This window comes from Botrytis fragariae, assembly GCF_013461495.1.
Source record: "Botrytis fragariae strain BVB16 chromosome Unknown tig00000270, whole genome shotgun sequence".
Lineage (NCBI taxonomy): Eukaryota > Fungi > Ascomycota > Leotiomycetes > Helotiales > Sclerotiniaceae > Botrytis > Botrytis fragariae.
The window spans coordinates 388,333-412,729 of NW_023501006.1; the positions used below are offsets into that span (position 1 = coordinate 388,333).

Sequence of the window (24,397 nt, forward strand, 5' to 3'; positions counted from 1 at the left end):
TCGATAAGAATAGTTTCACCGATATCCTTGTTGTCAGTTTCTCGTTGCCACAGCAATAGAGGCCAACCCTTCAAAACCAACTAAAAAGAACTATGGATACTAGCAATAGGTAATTGATACGACCCCGGTCCCCAAGCTTGCATGTCGAGTTAGGATGGAAATGGAATCATAGCAATATGTCACATTCATCCGGGCCAGCTCATCGCAGCGTATCGAATATTCGTCCATCCATAAATCCACAGGGTGGGAGTGGTGCGCCCTCAACACCGCATACGCCTATTCGACAACTCTCAAACTCATTTGGTTCGCCCTCTACGCTGCGTGCAGAAGAAGAATGTATAGTTATTGAAATCGGATGTCGATACGTAAAGGTCGGTTTCGCAGGCGATGCAGGACCTAAAGCAGTTGTAAATTTTGGACCAGAAGAACAGAGAAGAGCGGGGGATTATAGGAGATGGCAGCCGGGATATGATAAAGCTTGGAGGGAGAGGATACATGGGAAGAAATGGGGAGAGGCACATGAGCTATGGAAGTTGGATTTGAGGGATGTGGATTTGGGGCTAGTGGGTGATAAGATTGAGAGGGCTGTGAGGGATGCTTATACAAAGTTTGTAGAGGCTCTTCTAGTTGGGAGAGGGAATGTTACTGACCATGGCTTTGCAGATTCCTACTGATTGATTCGAGGCCGAGAAAAGTGGCTTTGGCACTCCCGTCTATATTACCATCACCTCTTCTCTCGACAATTTTAGATACGATGTTTACGAATTTCCAATCTCCGAATATATCTTTACATTCTACACCAGCACTCACGACGGTAGCTGCAGGTCTACGAGCCGCTATGATTGTCGATATTGGTTGGAATGAAACCATAGTAACTGGAATATACGAGTTCCGAGAAGTATCGAGCCACAGATCTATCAGGGCGACGAAGTTATTAGGACAAGCGATGCGCACACTGTTGGCCGAATCTTTCGACCCAAAGATACTGATGCAGGAGTCACTAGACGGCCAAGAAAATGTGGCCTTGGAGGAATTTATAAGTTTCGAGGAGTGCGAAGAAATAGTCAATCGAATGGCATGGTGCAAGCCATCTCGAAATTTCGTCCCCAAACTCGCACCCGAAAGCGGTCTTGCGCCATTAGAAGAAGAAGAAACCGAATTACAAGCCGGTATGCGATCGCTAAACATCACCAAAGTCCCAGACTCCAATGATATAGTCACAATCCCACTAAAATCCACTCTCCCGCCACGCAAACTCCGCATTCCCTTCTCCCAACTCGCACAACCCTGCGAAGAAGCACTCCTCGCAACCCATCTCCCTGCCCCTGAACTGGACGATGAAGAACTTCCCATCCATCTTCTCCTCTACCAAGCTCTCCTCCGTCTTCCTGTCGACCTCCGCTCTGTTTGCATGTCCCGAATCGTATTTGTGGGCGGGGGCTCCAGTATCATTGGCTTGAAAGCCCGAATTCTAGAAGAACTTAATACGCTTGTCGAAGAACGAGGTTGGGATCCCGTCCAAGGAAAAGCAGTTTCGCAATACAAAAGCAATCCTAAACTCACTCGTTTTCGCCAAACACAAACACCCACTTCCCCCATCGAAATTCCCTCATCTCCTCCTCTCTCCTCCCCCTCTTCCTCCTCCTCCCCCGTTTCCCCAACCACACCCCGTCCCCCACGTATCATCCCCGCCGCCCACCAATCCCCCGAACCCGACTCCATCGCCGCGACCATCCATGCCCGATCCGATAAATTCACCATCCCCGAAGAAAAAGGCATCATACGAGCCATCGAAAGTCTGGGCGCCTGGTCCGGCGCATCTCTACTATCGCAACTCAAGATTCCCGCAGTAAGCTCCATCGATAGAGAAGCATGGATGTCGCATGGTCTTTCCGGCGCAAATCGAAATGCGGAGGTGAGTGTAGCTGCGGGTGCAGGAAGCAGAGGGAGTATGGGACCCGGAGCTTTCAAGGGCGGTATTGGGGAGAAGGGGAGCTGGACCTTGGGATTGTGGGGGTCGTAGATGGATGGGAGAATGAGGGAATAATGGGTTTATGAATCATGATTAGAGAGGTATTAATGATTATGAGATATCGCTATTGTTGAAAACCTAGGATCGATGCATTACCTATCGTAGTAAATGTAAGATTCAATTTGCAAAAAGAACCAGAGAGAGTACAGCGAGCAAGTCTTCTTAAAGCACATGCTCAGAGCTATGTACAAAAAACCTTGTCTCCTCGATTCATCGACCATCTATTAAGGGGCAAATGCGGTGCCGTGAAGCAGAGGTGAGGAATTTCATAGATGATACTGTGCTTGCAAGTAAATCCCATCTTCAGTTTCTCTCACGTCATAATCCAGTCAAACAAACGTTGTATAAAGTAATCTACTTTTGGATTTGCAAATTAATGCCGCTAAACTGTAAAATCTACATCAGAAGATGCAAATAAAAGCTATATACAAGAAGCGAACGTATTCGCTGGTTAGCCCGAAGCTACAAACGACGCTAAAGACAGGGACAGCAAGTCAGTGTCCCGTCGTGCAATGTGTGAAAATGATTGGGTATCTGATGAATCTGAAAAAGACTCCAATAGTATACCGAAACTCCTAAGCCTTACTGATTATCTCGAGCGCCCCCCAAGCCAGCCATGTGTAAAGAGTATTAAGTGCGCCCAATCCCATTCCCATTCCCATGCAAATAAATGCTAATATTTTACCGCTCAATATTCATGTCCTCGTGGTCGTTCATTTAATATAATTTGTTCGGTCAAACAGCACTGCACGACCTATCATAACTCGGGATGAGAATGAACATAATAAGGCATCTCCGTGTGAGTGAACAAGTCCATATCTGCATCAAGATTTGGCGCCTCTGTATGCGTGTATAAAGGCATCTCTATATCAGGTTGTGGCGCATATACTGTGTGAAGTTGTGCCATGTGTGCGACATCCTCAATTGTTAAACCTACTGGAGGGTGTGTAAGTTGGCTTGCCTCAAGTTGTGCCTCAGGTTGTGTGCTCTCTGCCTCATCGTCCAATTCCGATACTGTAGATCTATAGTCTTCGTCCTCATCTCCATCCTCACTTCCAGAATTCATCACTTCGTCTTCATCCTCACTCTCAGAGTTCATCACATCATCTTCGTCTTCTGAACCGTGTTCCAGATCTGGTTCAGTGATAGTATCACTAATTATGGAGGCACGGGATACTGGACGTGGAATTGATCCTGCTGTTGGTTGACTTGGAGAATATATGTCGTTCCTGAGAAACGTAGCAGTATTGGCCGCCTCCTGAGTATCGGTAGTAGCTCTTTCTGATAAAAAGTCCCAGTCTCTTTGATCCAAAACATGTTTGATCAGTCGACTTTGTTCAGGATCTGCAAGAGCATCTCTGAGATGCCAGATTGGTTTACCGTAACTTGGAATCCAGAATCTGCAGTCGCGAATCGAAAGTACGCGAAGATTTGGTCCCATCTTTCGAGAAATTTTCTCTGCAAGTTCCTTGTTCTCACATTCAGATTCTGCGAAATGCTTCATGCCCAAAAGGTGATCATGAACCAGTGAATTAAGTCGAGGACTAGACTGATCATGTGGATCGGGGAGAAGGCCATAATTCCATAATAGCTTAGGATTGAGTACTAAAACTTTGATATTATGCCATGCGCGGTACGATTTAAAGCCAACATCTATGTTAGTAATGTTAAATCGATCAAGTCTAGCACGGCGAAGATCTTCGCCCCAATAGCCTCCACCATCAACGGACAGGAAATCTGCAGGTCGAGTCCACTCTTGTCCTCTAGGAACATTGGCATAGTGATCGGGAGTATGTTCTGAATCCAGTCGAATCTCTTTGATTGTCATCCATCCTTTAAGCGCTTTATTCAATGGATTTTCATATTTCAATAGTCGGTTATCTTCAGCTGCATTCAGGAGTTGAAAACTCTGTAGGGTAGGTCTGTGTGATTCGATAAAGGCGAGCATAATTTTGGTCATGGTGCGAGGGTGTTCGAATGAGTGTTTCTCAGACTCGGGCCATTGTAAATGAAGATGAGTTAGGCGAGGAAAGAGGGGGGCTTTCTCGGAGGAACTTTTGAGAACGAAGGAAAGTAAGGTTTCATCTAGAAAGTCAAAGTAGAATCTGGTCAAGTTGTGTCTGCATCTGCGGAATGATTGTAGGACAATCTTTGGAGGAGCAATGACACTATAATTTAAAATTAGTAAAGAAGAATGCTAAAATGGAAGTTGGACTGACAGGTGTGCATCGTCTTCGAGAACCAGCTCACGCATGGAGGCGGGGAAGCCAACGTTGTAATTTTGAATCAATGGTGAACTCTCATCAATCTCATTGGGTACAAGGCTCGCCCAGAATCTCGCCAAAGTATATTGTCCTTGATTGTGAAAGGATCTATTATCACGAGTCACAGCAATGTGAAGGACTTCGAGGTTGCTTTCTCGGACCTCAGCACCTAAAGCTGCTGATTCCAAAGGTGATAGCAAACCAATCTCGAATGTTGTTAGTCTTGATAAACCTCGGAAATTCAATACCATGTTATCAACCAAGTCTTGCTTCTCGTTACGGGAAAGTTGACTAATCGCTTCTGCTGAATGATTCCTGTCTAGAAGAGCTTGGGAGTCAACTGTCGTTGTTCGCCATATCCTTAGTTCTCGAAGCGATGGCAATGCGAGTAGTAAATCCCAAGTTTTTCTATTAACTTCACCATCGATTCGAAGGGCATGGAGGTTCTGCATCATAGGAAACAAGTCTCCATAGACCTCTCGAATCGTCCAATCTTCTCTCGAACCTCCTTGGGGTAAATCTCTCGAGTCGACATCCCATACTGTTCTGAGGGCAAAGTTTTTGACCTTCGGTAGCCTCGAAACGATTGAAGGCACTCGGTGCTCTCCTCGTCCCATTCTCATCCATGGAGGTCGTAAATGTGTGTCATTTCGTCTTTCGTGACTTTCATGGCGTAGGATTCGAAGAGGGTCTTGTCCATCTGAGGGGTAGGATGGATCGTAAAATTGGGCGGTATTGATGGTGACATTTGACCAAAGGATTCGTTCGGCAATATCATTATATGCCCAGCTAACTAGCGCCCAGTTCTTCAATGATTCTAGGTCGTCAGTCCGAGATATGATGTGGTTGATAATTTCCGTGGGAAGATATGGGATTGTTATCGGTTTCGCGGATCGTGGTGTGACGTGGTTAGCGATACCTGCGATAACGTTAATGAGATGGCAGGGTGCAGAGCGTAGAGGGGAGAACACATACTTGGCCAGGACACCATATTGTTACCGGTTGAGATATTTGAATGTTCATCATGGAGGATAGAACCATCGGCTGGCAAGCAGTTTTTGAGAGCCGCCGACTGCCAATTACCATCTCTCTTACTTTTGGACAGGGTAATCGGTTCACAAGTAGCTTTACCATAGGTGGAATGCCGTTTGAACTTCTCCATTATTACTAAATATTGTTGTGTATGTTGTATGTGAGATGATTAAAGATCGATAGATATCAAGAATCTATATTAATGTTGATTTGGGTTTGCAGTTGCAGTTGTAGTTGCAGTTGCAGTTGTAGTTGCAGTTGCAGAAGTTGAATGCTCAAAAAGGTGAGGAGGTGAGATGGTTATATCTATGATCGGTAGTAGAAGTATTGTACCTGGTACGTTCCGGTGCATTAGATGGCTATTTCAGTCTAACTCGATGATAGCCGAGCCCAGAGATATCCACCACCTTTTCTTGAGGGGGCGCGGAAGAGTTTCAAGGGTTATGACATTTCTTAACCTTGCAATAACTCCCTAGTAGTACTACTATTGTACTATGGAGGAGATGTCCTAATCGTTGTACCGCCCGCCACATTGAATTATGAGAGAGGATGCACACTTGACTTGAAAGGCTTCAATTTTTCATTCTTGAGTGGAGAGATTTTACAGTATTACTCATGTGTATGACCGTAGATGGAGCCAAAAGGATCGATTGCACTACCTAGGTAAATATCATACTCAGCTCAGGTACCGGGAATCCTCTAATTTGCCTCTGGATGCATTTGAATGCCCTTGAATGCCTCTTGAGTATCAAAATATTAACCTTATACGGCGGGATGAATCCATGATACATGTCATGATGATACCTACCTACCTGGGGCTCACTATGAGATGAAGATTAACTTATAACAGTTGGTAACCATGGGCAAGTTGAGTATATTAGGCACGAATACATTTATTACTCAGTCATCATTTCACACAAATCCCTCAGCCGCTACAAGAACAAGCTCAAACACAATCGATAATTGTTTCCGATAGACCATTGTTGATTGTCAAAACGTCTCACAACCCTTCAAAAATCTTCCTTGGATATGTTCCCCCATTTCATCGATTGGGTATAAAATCCCCGAATGCTACTCGGTCGGGTACTATAAACAGTGGATTTCTCTTGCCAGCGGCCGTACACGTTGACCTCGAGAAATTTTTCAAAGCAACACGTTCTTCCAATACTTTCAATTCTACAGCCACAAAATGGCCTCGACCTTGTCTTTTATTTGAGGAAATCTGAGAGTGGTGGAGGCAATGCGTTTTCAATCGACCCATCACCAAAGGAGGAACATTTGTGAATACTCCTCATGACAAGATGACTGCTTTGAAAGTATTACAGTATACAGTACACAGTATACATTATACAGTATTGACATCATGACAAAGGGATTGATGATTGATCACCTACCCTCTCTTCTCTATTCGATATGGAGTAAAAGAGGATCCTTTCAGAGACCGCCTCAATGCAGGCCCATCCATTTTCAGTCATGATATCTGTCAGTGCTTGTATCATGAACTTAATAATAGCCTGAGGGAAATTATTAATGTCTCCACTGTGGAGAAAGAGTAAATCTATGGAGTGGTAAATTTATGGAGTGGTTCTAGAATCCAGCCATTTCACTTATTTCTCTACTTGCATTTACATCTACATCTACATCTACACCTACTCGTTACAGCTTATATCTAGCTTTCCTCTCGTCTCTGTTAATCGGCTTCCTCCTTTATACCTCATCTGCTATCCTGCTACACAGGTACATCTCTTGCTTGAGATGACCATCGAGCGTACACGGTGAAGGCCTCTGCCACATATTTCAGCTCAGAGGCTTGAACATGGCCTTGATTTGGGTCTTCAGGATCATATATTATGGGACAGATGGGGAATCTTTCCACTCTTATGCTCTTCATTCCAAGAGTATCTTCGCCGTTCCGGTTGACGAGGTATCAATCCATACAATCAGCTGATGTTCTCGAAAAACTTCCAAATCCTTCCGCCTATCCAGTGATGAAAAGGCAATCCCGTTGCGCCTCATAGATGCATCTTAGATGTCTCGCTCTTATCGTGGCCGGGAGCGTACAAGATCGAGAAATCACGATGATCGGGTACAAATGATATCATGTTTGTCCTCTTGAACTTACGCCACGAGATTACGATCTGTACTGTTCCCATCGATTCGATCTTCTCACGATGAGACAATTCCATTCTTCGAAATGAACGTTACAGAGACCATACATCCAAGACATATGTGCTTTAGATTTCTACACAAGTATTTCGCGGCGCATACTTCAAAGTACTTATGAGTAGAGTACGAAAAGTGATTTGTCTCACATAGGTATAAAACTTGACCCCAAAGGAACTCACCTGATGATTCTACCCCGTCTCGAAGAGAATATTTTGGAATTTAGGCAATCCCAGTTAATGTACTTTGAGTCTTCAGAGTAGTGTTATTGATTATTCCAGCATTTTAGAACAAAGCAAACTCCGACAAAATAGCCTGTACCATCCATCTCACACGATGTACTGTGTACCCTCACGTTACGAGAAGGAAAGAAGGCATTCGTCAGCCTTGCTACGATGATTTAGCCTTGCATAAGGGTCCAACAATACCCAGGTGGTCCCTTGAAGTTCAATTAATCAATCTGAGATCCTGCATAATTCTTGATGCTGCCAACGTTTCGAATTTACCTTCTCCATTCCCTAGTATCTCCATCACAACACCGATTTTGATTGGTCTAGAATCTGCGAAGCACGGCATTTACGAATTCCCAATATTGTTTGATAATTGATTCCAATTGGAGATTCGGAGATAATGTTCCATACTAAAGATGGGAATTTGATTGGCATTTGTTCTATGCTTATCGATTATTCAGCTGTGTGCTTTTGATACCCATCTACTGGTTGATTAGAAATTACCTGGTAGCATCTTTTCCCACTCTTTGAGGACCGGAGTACAAACGAAAATGATGACTGGAAATTGGTACCAGGTTCCAACATACTACTGTACTGTAACTTCCACTTCTCTTCTACTCGAATCATATCATGGCATAGACATCGAATTGATCTGATCTGAAGTGCGTCTTGAACTCATTTATTCTTCTGTTTTGGCTAAAGCATAGAACGATTATATTATCATTGTCACATACCTAGTTTCATCTCTCCTTTCCCTCCCCCCACAGACTTTGATTCACTACCTCGAGACTACCTACTTTCCCAAGTACTAAGCGCTCTCTCCATATGACGTACCGGCCGTGTAATTTTGCATGCTATTTTCAATCTTAAAAGTCAAGACCCAATTTTCTATTCCTCGCAGACCACTCACCAAACTTTAACCATTGGAATTGGGTCAATCCGTGGCTCGAGGGTTGGTAGCTCAATTATCAGAACTTGATTCTTGGCTCACCTGGTCAAGAGGAAAAGATCCGGCAGAAGGAAAAGAAACCGAATTCTAGATTTCTCAATTTACATCTCTTTAGTATCTTATTGTTCCGATGGTCCCCTAAAATATTTCTCGATCCTTTCTATTTACAAGATTTTAGACTTGTTCTTAGTATCAATCAAGCGGACCTTGATATACAAGCAAAAAACAAAAAAAAAACAGAGAACGAAAGCCCCCTGGGATCATCTGTGTTTTCGCTCTCGAATTCTTTTGTTTACAAAAGATAAGCAAAAATGCAATCGCGGCGGGAATCTGCGATTGAAGATCCAAACTTCTTGACAACAACGGGGACAGAATTACCAACATTATCGACATCCGGAGTTTCTGGAAACAATGCAAGAAGGAACAGTAGAAGAGAAAGTATTGGGGCATCTACAGCACGTACATCGGCGAATTCACTGGCACAACAAAACACCCTGAATTCTCAAGGAACAACCGGACAACCACAACGACCTCCACCAGCGGTATGGCGACCAACTATTCGAATCAGACGAATACCATCAACGGCCAATCTTCCTGCTGGAAATTCGCAGATTAATCAACCTTACGACAATACATCTCGGAGAGATTGGCAGACCCGCAATAATTCAACTCCACATGTTGACAATCATCTCACATCGGTCGACGATACTATTGATACATCGAACAGGCGTCGAAGTAGTTCTGAACCACAACGCCCAGCATGGCTAACCTCTCAATCGGCTACAACCGCCGGTCCACCACGAGTTAGGGCGGGTTCATATATCCCGTCCACCATCGAAGAGGCTTCTGCAACAAAACAAGAAGGTCCAATTTTTGCTTCAATTAATACCGGTGGAAATAATACGACAAATGAAGTCCCTCCCCCTCTACAACATTCTCATACCCATAGCGAAGGGGTCCCAAGAACACAAGATGAATACGACACTGATCTTGTTGATTTCCTTGATCTAGTCGGTTTGTCTCCCCTCAATGTTGTTGTAGGAAACTCTTGAATATCTCTCTAACCATTTTCCAGATCCCGAAATTTCTACTTTGACAAGTCTTACTAATATCCAGAACTCTTTATTTATTCCATCACTTGGAAACCTATTTAACCGTAATCCAACATATAATCTTACCCGAAATGAACTTATCCGTCGACCAACCAATGATCTCGCTCGTCAGCAAACAAATGGTCTTTCTCGTCGTCCAACAAACTTGGCGGATCTTCCAACGATAGAAGAGCCTGGGCCAAATGACGAATTAGGACAAGCTCTCCCTCGCCCAGAGAGGCCTCGACTTCAAAGTAGAGATACTGGTGCTTTTACTCTCACTGAATCCATATCACATCCAGATGAGGAACATCCTCATTATGCCGTAGTCCCAGAAGGCATTAATCTGGATGGTTGGTCACCAGAGGATAAAGAAGAACTCAATGATCATGTGCGACATCTATTACATTCAAGAAGAGAAGGATTCAAGCGAGCAATGAAAGGATTTGGACAATATGTTAGACAGCGTAAGTTTTCTACAATCATCTATAGTATACATTAGACTAATATTTTTAGCTCTCGGATTCTTCGTTACCCTATATGCAACTCTTATTACTTTATTTGGATTAGCATGGGTTCTTTTTCTGATTGGTTGGGTTAATGTTGGAAGTAAACGTCTCTATGTGATCAACGTTATTGACAATGTTCTTGTTGCCCTGTTTGCTATCATGGGTGATGGACTTGCTCCATTTCGGGCTATCGACACCTACCATATGATATACATAGCTCACTATCATCACTTAACATGGCGACTCCGCAAAGAAAAGGCTCTACCAAAATTAGAAGATCACAACGATTTACCAGCCATATTACCGGAAGATCTAGAAGATCAGATTGTCGAAGATGAAGTATCAGTCCTTAATCCAGCTCAACAAAAGAAACTTCAACATCATCAAAAGAAGTTCAACCGATCTCATACGTTTTATAAGCCTCACGAAACTAACACACATCACGCATTTCCTCTTAGGTTACTTGTCGCCGTTGTCGTTCTTCTGGATTGCCATTCTCTTCTTCAAATAGCTCTTGGTACATGTACTTGGGCAATTAGTTATAAGACCAGACCATTTGCATTGACTACAGTTATTCTATGCTGTAGCATCACAGTCAACATAACAGCTGGTGTACTTATCAGTATTGGAGATCATAGGACTAGAAAGAAGGATGTTTTGGAAAGAATGTTTAAGCAAGATCTGACCAAAGAGGCTATACATAAGATGGAGAAGGCTAGAGAAAAGGAAAAGGAAAGAAATGGTGAATTGGAGGCTGAAAATAAAGCAGAAGTTGATTTCCTAAGGGACAACAGACAAAATACTAAAAGGGAAAAGAAGGAGGCGGGAATCGAAGTTGAGGATGAAAATGGACAAAGTGACACTACGACTTCGACTGAAGCTAGTACTTCGAAAGATCTATAAAGTTGTATAGGGAAGACATGAGGGATGTGTTGAATGGATTCTTAATAGGATGTTTGGGATATGAGTTTGAGAATTGCATGGGCGTGGGTGCGTGCTGATAGATGATGGATAGATGGGAATTTTATATAATAGATACCAGGGGCTTCTTTGCCATTCTACTATTTTTTTTTAATTACTTCGATGAGTTATGAAACGATTACATCACAAGGCAATTCAACTTTTTCCTTTCGTCTCTGGAACTCTTTTTTTTTTCGTCCTAGCATTTGGGTTGAATGGTTGAACGGGATTTGATATGCAACAATCCCATATGCCGAAGAGATAAGCGGCCACTGCTAGTACCTATTGGATCGGTCATATGCACTCCACCTCCACTCCCCCACTTTTTGCGCACATACATCGCTTACTTGATTAGATCAGCCACGAAAATTTTCCATCCGTGTTATCCATACCTGTAACCCCACCCTCCTATCTATCGTAATTGTCCATCTAATCCATTCATTGATCAATACATAACCCCACTCTCATCCCAAAAAGATTATTTATATTTTTAAATTGTGAACTATCAGATATCAAAATAGGCCGGATGGTGTAGTTGGTTATCACGTGTCCTTAACAATTTCATGATTTCTGAAAGGTGATTGTGTCTTGTTATGTTCGGACAAGGTCCTGGGATCGTGCCCCAGTCTGGTCAACAGATTTTTTGGAGTTTTTTTTTGGGAGGGGGGAATGTTTGGGAGGAGGGTTTTGGAAGGTTTTGGAAGGTTGGTGAGGGGAGGGGGAGGGGGAGAGGGGGAGAGAGGTATACTGACTGTACTCTGGATTATATATTATTTGCTTGTCTTTTCTATGCTTCTTTTTTCTTCTTTCGATTTTCTCTTGATTGTGTGTGTTTGGGATGGTATACCTACCTACCCGTCTATCTAGTGATTGCATCTCGATGCAAGTCATAAAAGAGATTTAGTTTGAGAGATCTAGGGAGAGAGCTATGAGTGTGGCTCCTCCCGATGTTGTGTTTGATGTTTCTTGGGCTTTGTGGTGCAGATATACTCTCTTCAGTTTTGTGGTCCTTTGTCCGGTTCTTTTTTTCTGTTCGTTTATTGCTTGTTTGGGCTGTGGTATTTGTATCCATAAGTAGGTAGTTTCTACATTCCATGTATTATATTTGTCGGTTTTTATGTTTAAAATCTTGGATGGCAGCAATGAGTATAGGTTTGACTTGGGTTTACGGTTGCGTATTGAAATGAGGTGGTTATGGTTCTTGAATGGTAAGTTACGAGGAAAGGTTGAGAAAGTTCGTCTTGACGACTCGACTCAACTAGACTCAATTCGAGTGGCATTGTTTATCAACCTGTGGATGGGTCAAGAGACTTCTGAAGTTGAATAAGAGAAATTCTCTTGAACAGAATTAATTCGATTGTTGCGCTGCATCAATTCGATATCGAAATTTTGATATTTCATCGCGACGATAATAGACCCCTAGTCGTATGTTTGGATCTCACAATCAAATATGACGAATTTGTGATTATAAATTGCTTCAATTTTTTGAAAATTTCCGCAGGGACATCGATTACAAATTTGCTTACGGGTTGCTCTAGGTGAGATGATCACTAGTGGTCGCTTGAAGCCCCCATTCTTGTTTTAAACCTCACACGTTCACGCTTACTTCACTTCATCGCTGCCATTAATCGAACTGTTCAAAATGACAACCCTTTCACTTCCTCCCCCCTTTCTCATCAATGGACTCTCCTACATCCCACCCCCATCAGCAAAAGCATTCGAAGAAGAATTCGCCGGTATCCTTCCCCCAGGAAAAGATATCCTATCATCTCGAGGAATAATCCACTACTATGATTTCAATCCCTCCTCCTCGTCAAATGCCAAGAAAGTCCTCCTAATCCATGGTATTGGAACATGTGCTATTGGTATCGCACCTCTTGCTCGTCAACTCACGAGCTCGGGATCTCATGTTGTGATTTATGATCTCTGGGGCCATGGAAATTCTTCGACTCCTTTGGAGGCACATACGCCGGCGTTGATGCATGTGCAGATTTTTGAAGTCCTGTCGCATTTGGGATGGAGCAAAGCACATTTTGTGGGGTTTAGTTTGGGCGGGAGTATTTTGGCTACTTTCGCGGCGCTATATCCGCATGTTGTGGAGAGCGCGGTTGTGGTAGCTGGAGCGGGACTTTGGAAGAAGAAAAATAGTGGATGGTGGAATAGGTTGCAGGAGGATGGAGATTGGATGGTAGATGAAGAGAGTGATCATACTATCATTGAGGAATTAGAAGGTTTTGCTTCCTCGAATAGAAACTGGAAAAATGCATTTCGACAAGGAGAATTTGTGTCCCAACCGATCGAACAATGGCAGAGAGAAAATCATAAAGGTCATGTAGTCAGTGTGGTTAGTATTTTTAGGTATGGGAATGTTTTTGATCAGCATGAGAGTTATAGAAAGTTGATTGGGAGCGGGATTAAGATTTTGGTGATAGTGGGGGAATTTGATACTTCATTTCCGCCAGAATTTGTGAAGAGAGAGTTGGGAGAGTTGGGGTGGGGGAGAGAGATATTGCAGGTAGATGGGGCGGGGCATAGTTTGGTGAGGACGCATGAAGAGGTGGTAGGGAGATTTATTGAGGAGTTTTGGGAGAGGGAATTTGGGATGTGAATGGGTTTGTGGGTTTGTATTCAAGGGAGGTTTTAGTAGGGAGAGGGTAGGATTTTGGGTGTTGGGATTTACTATATGGATAAATTGATGGGCGTGTGAAGAAAGATATAAAGGTAGAAGAATATTCATACAACCATAAGCTTATCAAGAGTCGTGGGAGTGTTGGTTGAGGTGCTGCCATTGAAAAGAGTACTGAAGAGTATACATTTTTGTAGAAGGCGTGAGTGCTAGTGTATTTTCGATATCTCATTTAAGCTTTTCGGCGGCTACTTAATCGCTGGGACATCTGATCTGTAATAAGAGTGAACTTGGGGAATGTATTTGTGGAGAGAAGAAGCTGACTACAAACATATTTTTATCTCTATAGACAAAGGGAGAAGTACATACAATGAGTGTCTGAGAAGTATTTAAGAATGTAGACTTCAACACTCTAGCACTATGGCTTTCAAGTCTTCAAATGAAGGGGTGGATTTGTTTAACGAGGTATGTACGAAAGATCGCCTAGATTAGAAGACAACTCGGCACAAGAATTCACAGTGATTCTCCCATAGATGGTTTTGGATATATTGTCATTAATCATATATTCTAATAGTATGTAAGTTCCATGCTAAACTTTTACATGCTCTATGGATCCCATACTGAAACGCCTTGCTGTAGAAATTGGTTTAAAAAAAGAAAAAGAAACCCGCCCATGCCAACCGTAGTTGAAGGTGCCACGCATATGGTATTAGCATTAAGAAACCTCTCCCGTAACTTTTTTCCTTCCGACCCGAAATGCTACTCATGTCCCCCCTTCATTATCCCGTGCAGCCCCATATGCTACTCATACCCTCCCTTCGTCATTCCATTCCATACCGATCTAGACGGATTCACTCGCATAGCCATGACCTTGGTACTTGGTCGCAGATGGAACTCTATCATCCATCGGATATCCATCTCCGCTTCCTCTCGCAACTGGAGTCGAATATTGTTGTCCCTTTCCTTGAATAATAGCACTTGGATGTCTCAGATTGAAGATTACCATAACCAAGAACATAAGCGTAGCATCAAAGACGTAGATGTACGTCTCGGTCGACAAAAGAGTACCATCAGATCCTTGGACATACTCTGCGATACGGAATATCGATCGAATCATGATAAAAGTACTGGCGACGTAAAGAATAATTAGATATTGTTGCCATGGTACGGCAGAAGCTTGAGTTCCGCCTTGTGCTTTTGTGATTCTTTTGTGAAAAATGCCGGTCGTGACGATGAAGAAAGCGAAGAAAACAACTTGGACGACGAGACCACCCGTAATGATGTTTTCTCCCAACTTGACTTTCGAGGCGGTGCTGGCTTTAGCGAGCATTCCACCACCACTGGATTGCATCAGGAAAGAAAGAACATCGCCGGCGACGAATATTTTGGTGAGCCAGCTCGAGCGGATGATGGAATATCTTTCGCCGTCGGTGAGCACGATGATACGTCCAAGCACCATGTAGATGGATGCTGCGAAAAGGGCGGGGGCGATGAGGATGAGTAGCGATTGCATGATGTATGGTGTAAGTGACCAATCCCCGTAGTCCTCGCGAGAGGATAGGAGACGCCCGACGTAACCCACGGCTTCAACTGTAGAGTTGGTTAGTATAGGTTAAGAACTGTGAAAGATGTAGGTTGTTGGCAGCGCTCAGATCATGTGAAATGAAGCTGTAAAGATTTGTGGAAGAGTACACTTACATAAACCTCCGATGATGAAGGGAATGAAATACCATGTTCGCTTGGAGAGTAATTGGTAGATATGGAGGATGGCGGAGATGCCAAATAGGACTACAAAAACGCAAGCTGCGGCTGTTGATGGTTCATAGTGATAGAGCATGTATTTTTCTCCATTGACCGACATGATGATTAATGTGATGAGTGTATCACGTTCGTCTAATCTTTAAATACGAATTCGAAGCTCGGGAGAAGGGAAGGCGAACAATATCGGGATTTGAGATCTCGAGCGGTCTGGGTCTTTTAAGAGGAAAGAAAGAAGCTTGTGGATGGGAATGAGATAGAACAGAAGACTCCATTTTGAAGACAGGAGAGAGCTATATAATATGTGAATCCCGGAAAAATGCAAATTAGATAAAAAGTCGCAGCTTCGTACTGAGAAGCTCTTCATTGGAGACGTATTGGCGCATTCGTATATCGCTTTCTCGCTTTCTCGCTTTCTCGCACTCGGAAGGACCCGCATATAATGCGAGGAGGGCTAAGCTTAGAAGTGGGTACAAATAGGCGGTAGACTCTTCAAATCCCTGCCTCATGTGAGAAGCATGAATAGCTAGAGGTATCTTAGGATTGGAAAGAGTATCTAAAAACGTGATTTTGGGAGGACAACATTTCGAGGTGTATTTGTTTTGCTAATTGTGTTTCCTGATGTTTTCAAAGAACTGTTAACTTGGAGCACAATCTCGTAGATTGAATAGGTACAAACAAATCTTTTGGTCTGTTCCCTTCACCGAGTCTAGAATACTCGCAATCAACAAGCTGATGATCGTAATCGCCGTGATACGAAATTTGATTGGGGATGAGATCCAAGACAAATTGTCTAATTGGATCGCTTGGTAGCTTCCTTGCTAGCTTAAGCCACTCGTGCATCGCACTCGCACTCGTACAACTCTCGCACTTCTCGTATACGACTTCGCTCGCAATCTGACAACCTCATTCCATCAAACCACAGCCCCGACAACACGCAGACTTTGATTTTGGCTCCACGGCAACCTCCTTTCGGCCTATCAATTACTGGCTATCTTGATCTTCTGCCCATATATTTGTTGTGCCTCCAAAAATAACTGATAGCTGGCAAAAGGCTCACAAGGCTTCGGTTCAACGGAGTATTCTTCCATCGACGTACTCGGACTTCTCTCGTTCTTCTGGCCACTCCACGTGTCTTGCAAACGCGATAAGATAAGATATCGTGAAAATTGGATCATGCAAGGGACATCTCGCAAACCGCATCGAAAAGTCCGGACTGGTTGTCGCGTTTGCAAAACTAGGAAAATTAAGGTACGGCTACTAATGTTCTCTTTGTATGGGGAATGCATGGTTAATGATTTCTACTTCAGTGCGATGAAAATAAGCCGTCATGTAAGACACTTCAAGATAATTTGTTAAGTAGTCTGGATTGCAGTCTGTTCTTGAAAATTTTAAAGACATGTTGAATTGATCATGCCTGGATTGATTATATCTTGGAGATGATAACAAACCTCAAAATTTCTTAAGGTTGGATTGCAATCCAGAATATTGAGCGGGCGATGAATGATCCTTTCGAATTCTAACAATCACGTAGGCAACAATTGCATCAGGCATTCCGTACAATGCGATATTATGATCACCAGCGCGGCAGTCACACCTGCTGCATCGGTCCCGTCGCCTAGTCCTAGCTATAATGGCGCCGGTACTCCCATGAATACGTTTAGCCCTATGAGTGCTGCTGGATCATCAATTTCTACCCACCAAATGCCGTTACCTTCCATTTCCATGCTCGACAGTCAAGCATCAAACTTCACTCTTCTTGACATGGAACTACTTCATCATTACACAACATCTACGTCCATGACTTTGACTTCGAGCCCTTCAATCGCAACATTATGGCGAGTCAACGTTCCGCAACTTTCATACTCTCATGAATTTCTGATGCGAAGTCTTATGGCAATTGCGGCCCTTCATATTGCTTATTATAAACCAGAGAAAAGAGATCTGTATGTCGCGAGAGCTGCATTTCATCATCAAAAAGCATTAGCTGATGCGATTCCCATGATGAGTGACGTCAACGATGAAAATTGTACTCCCCTATATGTATTCACCTCCCTCACCGTAGTATACTCTATAGGAAGTCCTCGGAAACCTTTGGATCTCTTGATTGTCGGCGATAATGATGTATCGGATTGGGTTTCTCTTTTGAGAGGAGTCAGAGCTTTGACAGATCATGCTCCAGATTTAATTTACGGTGGAAGTCTAAGACCCATGTTTGATGTTGGAGGGAGACGTGATCAATTGAGAAATGATCAGATTACTCGCCCAAACGAAGATCTCATCAATCTAGCCAAATTTCTGTCAGAATCAACGACTGATCCACTGGATTTGGAAGCATATATTCACAGCATAGATGAGCTCCAAAAGTCTTTCGTCGTGCTTGCAAATAGGGATCGTCATGATTTCGAGCCGACTGATATGTTTATATGGCCGTATCGAATACACGATCATTATTTCGTACTTCTTCGACACAGGACTGCGGGGGCTCTCACAATTTTTGCATATTTTGCCGTGTTATTGAAGTATCTGGATTCACATTGGTGGATGAAAGGTTGGTCGGAATATCTAATTGCTCAAATTTGGGGTTCATTGGATCATGAACATCGGTTGTGGATTAGAGGACCCATTGAAGAAATTGGATGGATTCCTTGATCGTTATTCCAAATCGATATTGAGCTTGTACGATTAGAGAATGGTTTTGACTTTATCGAATGTTGCTGGTCAACAGTTTTGGCACCAAGTCAAGAGAGGAGAAACGATTGCAATTTGCGGATATGTTATTATTGTGATGGCTACCACGAATTTGTGGAATTACCAATACATCGCTCCATTCACTATCGCATAATTCACGAATTGAGATCACGAGGCTAGGAAAGTTGTCTATAAAATCATTCGATCACAAGATTCATAGCAGACATCCAGGTGAAGAATTTTTTACCTCCTTGGAGGAGCATGCTCAGACACCCAATTGCAAATTCAAATAGAAAAGGGGGCTCTAGATACCTTTCTCAAGGGAAACATTTTATACGAGCCTCCGTAAGTAGGTTTGCAAATTACTTTCAGTACCACTAGGTCCCAAGTTTGGCTCACAAGTATTTTTAATCAACCAACTAATGTTCCTACTTCACATTCCCTACTCAAAACAAACACAAAGCAATTTTCCTCCTATCCCAAAACAGAATAAAACAACTTCCAGCACTTTCAAAATCATTGACATCTTACTCAAAATCTTCTTATCAAAGCTTCAATTCGTCATTTTCGGCCATGCATTCTCCAGAATGACACATCAATCCATGACAGCAGTTATCATTTTGCATCATACATGATTCTACTCTCAAATTAGCAATCCCATCTCACAGAAAGAAAAATTAAAGGTTACTCACCTCCTTGTGGTAAACAATATTTTTTCTCGATTTTCTCCACAAACCCATGGAACATCCCTTTCAATGCGTATAGACGAGAGTGTTCTTCCTGATCGTCGGGTGGCATGCAATATGACATACCCGATTCCGACATACCTGTGCAACTTTGACCTCCGCAGCAGCTATTATCTTGATCTTTTTTGCATGGACCTTTTTTCTGTCAGTTCTACTATTGCATGAGGAGAAAGGGGGGTTCTTACATCCAAAAGGTGAGCACCCAGTAGGCTCTTGTGGTGCGCATTTTTCAGTCATCAATTCATTCTTTTTCTTTTTCGACACAGCGGGTTTCTTTGAGGAAACAATTTCAGTCTTTTCGTTCGAATCGGACATAGAGACACAGAAAGATTCACGATAAGAATCAATATATGCGCATTGGAAATCTGGACAGCATGGAGCCGGTGGGCACTTGGAATTTTGCCTGTGGCGACGACACATCTCTGCATTGTTGAGTCAGCTCTATTTCACGAACTGTGATTGGAATGGGATCAGGAACGTACGGCCTCCTTCAATACACATATTCCTGTCACAATCTTCTTCAAAGATATTTCTGTCTTTTGATGAGAAGAGTGGTTTTTGATCTTGGGAGAGAGTAGTTGAAACATCGTCTTCATCATCAGAGTCTTTTGCACACATAAAGCTTTCACCTCTGACATTCTTACAACTTGCTCCAGGACAGCATTCCATGCCGGACATGTTGCAGTGGTGTGCTAGCGAGATATCAGTTACTATTCTAAGATGGATGTGATGTAAAAGAGTATAACATACCTCCAGGAACCAAACATTGTTTCTTATCATCATCATCAGACTCCTTTTCGCACATGAACATGTTACTATCGGACTTTCCAATCTTGTTGCATTTTGATCCGCTACAACACTTTGGGGAGCCAAGGTAGTTGCAATGCATTGCTAGCGAAGACTTAGTATTATACAGAAAGTGGTGAGGGGTAAACATACAACCAGGTTTCAAACACATGTCATCACCGTCTTGACCCTCATCATTGAATTCCTTTTCGCACATAAACATTTGGCTATCGGATCTTCCAACCTTGTTACATTTCGCCCCGGAGCAACATGGTGGTGCACCTAGCAAATTGCAATGCATTGCTAAATAGGCTTTAGTATTAAAGTGCGATGAAGAAGCAGATTGGAAGAGAACATACAGCCAGATTCCAAGCATTTTTCCGCATCTTCGATTTTCTTGAGTGGATTCTTCGACTCATGCGAAGGTTTACATTTTCCATAATCGCCATTTGGGTTATTGGTCATATCACAAAAGAGACCGAAACAGCAATTGATATCGGATTTTGGATGGCACACATCTAAAATATTTGGTTAGTTCTATGTTTTAAAAATTTGGAAATAGAGCTCTTACCATCAGACATGGAACACATGCATTTGTCATCCTTCTTGCGATCATTCGACGCGCGACAAATACCATAATCCCCATTGGGATTATCCATCATTTCGCAGGAGAACCCATTGCAGCAATTGACATGGGATTCTTTGTGGCAGACGGCTGGATTTGTTAGTCTGATGCTATCTAGGGGTGTATAGGTATGGGAAGAGTATCATACATCCCATAGCAGAACATTGGCAATCCTTCTCAAATCCATCTAGCCCCTTATCCAGAGCTGCAGATCTCGGAGCCGCAAGCGCAGAGATCGTAGAGGAGAGAGAAAAAATTGCGAGAATAACATTGGTTGAACGCATGGTTACTAATACGCAATTGATGATGTGATGTGGTTGAAAGTGATACAATACTTCGTATTGTTATGGGGATACTATTCAGGGGATTGGGAAGATATATGTTTAAGACGGGGAATGTGTAATTGAGATACGTGGTTTCTGAGGTAATGGGGAGGTGAGATGAGGAGTGTACATTCCTGAGGATTTTGACGATTATTCTTCATTTTTTGATGTCGTGAAGAATGTAAGTTGGTACCGGTACGATGGTTATACCCAGGTTTGCCTCGTGATAATTAGATCTATACATATTCAGCGCACGCTATCGTTCATCTTTTTGAAAAGCAGGTCTTATTGAGTTACTTATTGGGTGAACGTTGAATTCACACAAGCGAGCTGCTGTTCCATCCCTTGAGTTAGTGGACCTGGCATTTAAGGGGGCCTGTATCTGTTCCATATCTTTTTGATCTCTCGAGTTCAGAGGAGTTTCATGGGATGCAATCTCATCTATTTTTGTCAGAACGCTCGATCACATCTATGGGACATTAGGAAGTACGGAAATTTCTTCATGCATGAATTTTTGTAAAGATTACATGAAGTCTCACCAAACGTAGTTAAGACTAGTCCGAAGTGCAATCTACTTGTCTGTTGCGCACAAAGCTTTATCAAAGGTCTCCTGAAGCTTAGACTGATGGGAATACTTGTCTGCTTCCTCATTTTAGCGAAAAAATATGTTGGAAGGCAAGCGCTTGTGTAGTCGTATTCTCTCCAGGTAGCCGCTGAAACTGTGATGGGTGGGGTTTCCATCATTACTGTTCACTTGACAGAAAATGTCCGTACTATCATCAAAGGGTCCTTGATATGTGGGTAGTCCAAGATGTATTGGTATTGAGTGGCACGTATCCATGTTTGATGTGAAACTATTTACTATTCATAATAGTTAAAAACGCCGGAGGGAATATGCATAAGCCTATGCGTACACGCTAAGACATACTAGTACTGTGGCACATACAATGCTGCGGTAATGATACATAGTGATCAACCACCCTTTCTCCCATCACCGCCATTAGGAGACTTTAAGCACAACTCCTCTTCCGTTTCCATCCATGCAACCATACACTTCTACGCTATCCCAACAAAAGATAAACAAAAGACGTATGAACTACTCGATGTCTCGTTTTCTAACCGTTGACGGCAGTTATACCAATTCAGCCCATTCAGAGAACCGTCTCGATTTCATCATGATGGCCCATATGTTTCTTCCATCTGCCCAATTAAGGGGGAAGGCTTTCAGAGGTTCGATGACGGGGAACTCGCGCAGGAAAACTGATGTCGACTGACTCTATCAGTGAGTTCTTCAATTTGATCCTCAATCATTGACAGTTTCTCAGACTTCTCTTGTCTCTCCTTTGTTCTCCGCATATGCTGCCTTTTCTTCTCTCTCTGTCTTTGCAATTGCCGATACCTAGATGAGTAATCTAATAGTCTTGGGTCTCCCATCGTAACTTTTGCGCGGTATGGATTATCACCGGCACATGGAGAGGCATCCCAGCTTGCACAAATTTGATCCATGTCCTTCAGATCTTCGGGATTATCCTTGACGTATTGATCCCGGTACTTAATGAAGTTGATGGTGCGTGTGAGCAACCTGTGGCCATTCTTTTCGTTTGCCTTAAATGTTTCCCAATCAAACGGGTGAACCGTGATCGTGTGGCCTTTCCACTTAGATTGAAGTCTAACCATCAACAAATTCTGTGTATTTAATACAGCCCTTTCATGGTCCCATTTCCATTGGTATTTTAAGAGTTTGTTGCTTTTCCCATGGAATGCCAAAGCCGGAGGCTTGTTTTCAAGCCTTGAGACTGATGTCTTGCACCCTCGATCCTTTCTTTGGGATCTGGTAGCCAATGTAACTTGCTCAGTGTTATTTGAATTTATAGGGTTGGTACGACCTCGTATGCCGTTAGTCAAATAAGAAGAACTTTCCGTGAAGTTTTCTTTGACCATCATGGTGAAAAATTGGAGTTTTTCGTAATGGATGAGAAAGGAGAAAAGTTGAAAGAAGAATGTTTTGATGAGTAAAGACATACCCAAAATAAATGTTGAAAACGTTGAAATATGTTTTTAGATTATATATGAGACCTTTAGAATTGTTTTGAATGATTTGACAAGGTGTTTGTTTGAAAGAGTGAAGGATTGAATACATACCGTTGTCCTACGAATAACCTTCACGAGGAAGGAGCGTAGACCTCTTCACCACCTGCCAGTATGAGGAAGGGAAAGTTTGATAGCAGAAGAGGATCAGGTAGGAAACTCTACGAATCTTGAAAGTTTGAAAGTTCTAAAATAATCATTCGATTCTTCCAAATGAAATCAAAAACCAAAAGATTCTCTGTTTTGACCTGCAGTTCCAAATATCGGAAATCTTGTTATGGTCAAGGGGCAATTCGAGTTCATGATGATGAAAAACAAGGAAACTGCCAACATAGAAACCCAACCAAGCAATGTGTCTCGGGAGAAAAGAAAATGATAAGCAAGAACTTCTTGAAAAACGATATTGCTATTCAGGTTAGAACGAAAAGGAAATCAAGATCATGGAGACAGTGATAATTTAGATTTGGATTTGAATCTCAAGAATTCCCCACGTGTTCCCCCAGAAAGGTAAGAGAAGAATAGAGCAAAGGCAAAGTAACATGATCTGGGGAATCAGGGAAGCGCATAGCCACCAAATATTCATTGATAACCACTTGACCATGAGCTTTCCGCAAAAATTCTGGCTGCCTCACATCTGGCGTAGTTTTGATATACCAATATATAGATGGCAATTGGACCATATCTAACACAGCTTATGGACATGTACAAAGTTTGCTTGATTCAAAAGCTAGGCCAAAATAGCATCTTCGAGGAGTTGATGGCCACCCCGCAGTTCTAATGTACTGACTGCATTTGAGAAAAGAAATCAAACGAAGATAAGTACAACTCAGCGTGTTCTTAGTGGCTGTTTCGTATTGATTAGTTAAACAGCTTCTAGAATTCATCAAGCTAGGCTTTCCTGTCAAACCACAATCTTACTTCCTGTCCGGAGATATCCAGATATTTCCTTCTGAGATTTTGAAAGCGAATGATTTTAATTTGTGTTGTTATCTTATCGCGCAAAGCAGTCCAGAGCGGACATCACTGATGTCAGTTCGTGAGCTACACACTTAGCACGTGCTTTAGCTTGTAGCTTGACTCCTACCTCACAGCGGGATATCTACTACACTGTCAGCTCTTCCTCTCTTTAAATAGAAAAATTAGACAAATTAGATAAAACTAGCTAGCCAGTACGCGAGTTCAATGCAGATCGCCCGACGACGTGTACATCCAAACACGTGATGTCCGAAACATCGCACGTCCGAGCGAGTAGCAAATGTGACTACCGATTATGCATCTCGTCCCGCGTTTGTTTCTTCACTCCATTCCAAACCCTAGCAATCCCGTTTCAGATGGAATTTGACAGCCGTGAACTTCCAACGTACTGGGAAAGTGCTCTATCTGGAAATTTCTCAATCTGACGAGCAGACAATCTCCGTTGAGGTACAGATGGTTGACAGGGACAGCCAGTCCTTTTCGGACATCCAGACGACTAGATGGTATCTGGAATTGGATGATGAATCATCGAATTTTCCATCTTGAATA

At 42.7% G+C, this 24,397-nt stretch overlaps 8 protein-coding genes across 8 annotated transcripts; 4 read left to right on the forward strand and 4 right to left on the reverse strand.

Moving 5' to 3' along the window:
* Positions 1–176: 176 nt before the first annotated feature.
* Bfra_012288 (putative actin-related protein ro7 protein) lies at positions 177–2,023 on the forward strand (the record flags this gene model as incomplete). Its single annotated transcript, XM_037342605.1, has 2 exons — positions 177–607; positions 664–2,023. 2 exons carry the CDS (start codon positions 177–179, stop codon positions 2,021–2,023), a joined length of 1,791 nt encoding a protein of 596 aa, XP_037187589.1.
* A 766-nt stretch (positions 2,024–2,789) lies between these two features.
* Positions 2,790–5,458, reverse strand: Bfra_012289 (uncharacterized protein; the record flags this gene model as incomplete). The annotated part of the gene is made up of 3 exons (XM_037342606.1): positions 2,790–4,200; positions 4,252–5,215; positions 5,272–5,458. 3 exons carry the CDS (start codon positions 5,456–5,458, stop codon positions 2,790–2,792), a joined length of 2,562 nt encoding a protein of 853 aa, XP_037187590.1.
* Positions 5,459–8,981: 3,523 nt separating this feature from the next.
* Positions 8,982–11,173, forward strand: Bfra_012290 (putative integral membrane protein; the record flags this gene model as incomplete). The annotated part of the gene is made up of 3 exons (XM_037342607.1): positions 8,982–9,684; positions 9,746–10,228; positions 10,278–11,173. The coding sequence occupies 3 exons, from the start codon at positions 8,982–8,984 to the stop codon at positions 11,171–11,173; spliced, it is 2,082 nt and encodes a 693-aa protein (XP_037187591.1).
* Positions 11,174–12,872: 1,699 nt separating this feature from the next.
* On the forward strand, positions 12,873–13,838 carry Bfra_012291 (putative valacyclovir hydrolase protein; the record flags this gene model as incomplete). Its single annotated transcript, XM_037342608.1, has 1 exon — positions 12,873–13,838. The coding sequence occupies one exon, from the start codon at positions 12,873–12,875 to the stop codon at positions 13,836–13,838; it is 966 nt and encodes a 321-aa protein (XP_037187592.1).
* An 859-nt stretch (positions 13,839–14,697) lies between these two features.
* On the reverse strand, positions 14,698–15,717 carry Bfra_012292 (putative rta1 domain protein; the record flags this gene model as incomplete). Its single annotated transcript, XM_037342609.1, has 2 exons — positions 14,698–15,446; positions 15,555–15,717. The coding sequence occupies 2 exons, from the start codon at positions 15,715–15,717 to the stop codon at positions 14,698–14,700; spliced, it is 912 nt and encodes a 303-aa protein (XP_037187593.1).
* A 1,469-nt stretch (positions 15,718–17,186) lies between these two features.
* Positions 17,187–18,266, forward strand: Bfra_012293 (putative c6 zinc finger protein; the record flags this gene model as incomplete). The annotated part of the gene is made up of 1 exon (XM_037342610.1): positions 17,187–18,266. The coding sequence occupies one exon, from the start codon at positions 17,187–17,189 to the stop codon at positions 18,264–18,266; it is 1,080 nt and encodes a 359-aa protein (XP_037187594.1).
* Positions 18,267–18,850: 584 nt separating this feature from the next.
* Positions 18,851–20,746, reverse strand: Bfra_012294 (uncharacterized protein; the record flags this gene model as incomplete). The annotated part of the gene is made up of 9 exons (XM_037342611.1): positions 18,851–18,942; positions 18,998–19,186; positions 19,237–19,473; positions 19,534–19,743; positions 19,802–19,942; positions 19,991–20,140; positions 20,197–20,355; positions 20,409–20,552; positions 20,611–20,746. The coding sequence occupies 9 exons, from the start codon at positions 20,744–20,746 to the stop codon at positions 18,851–18,853; spliced, it is 1,458 nt and encodes a 485-aa protein (XP_037187595.1).
* A 1,263-nt stretch (positions 20,747–22,009) lies between these two features.
* Positions 22,010–22,729, reverse strand: Bfra_012295 (uncharacterized protein; the record flags this gene model as incomplete). The annotated part of the gene is made up of 1 exon (XM_037342612.1): positions 22,010–22,729. The coding sequence occupies one exon, from the start codon at positions 22,727–22,729 to the stop codon at positions 22,010–22,012; it is 720 nt and encodes a 239-aa protein (XP_037187596.1).
* Between the last annotated feature and the right edge of the window lie 1,668 nt (positions 22,730–24,397).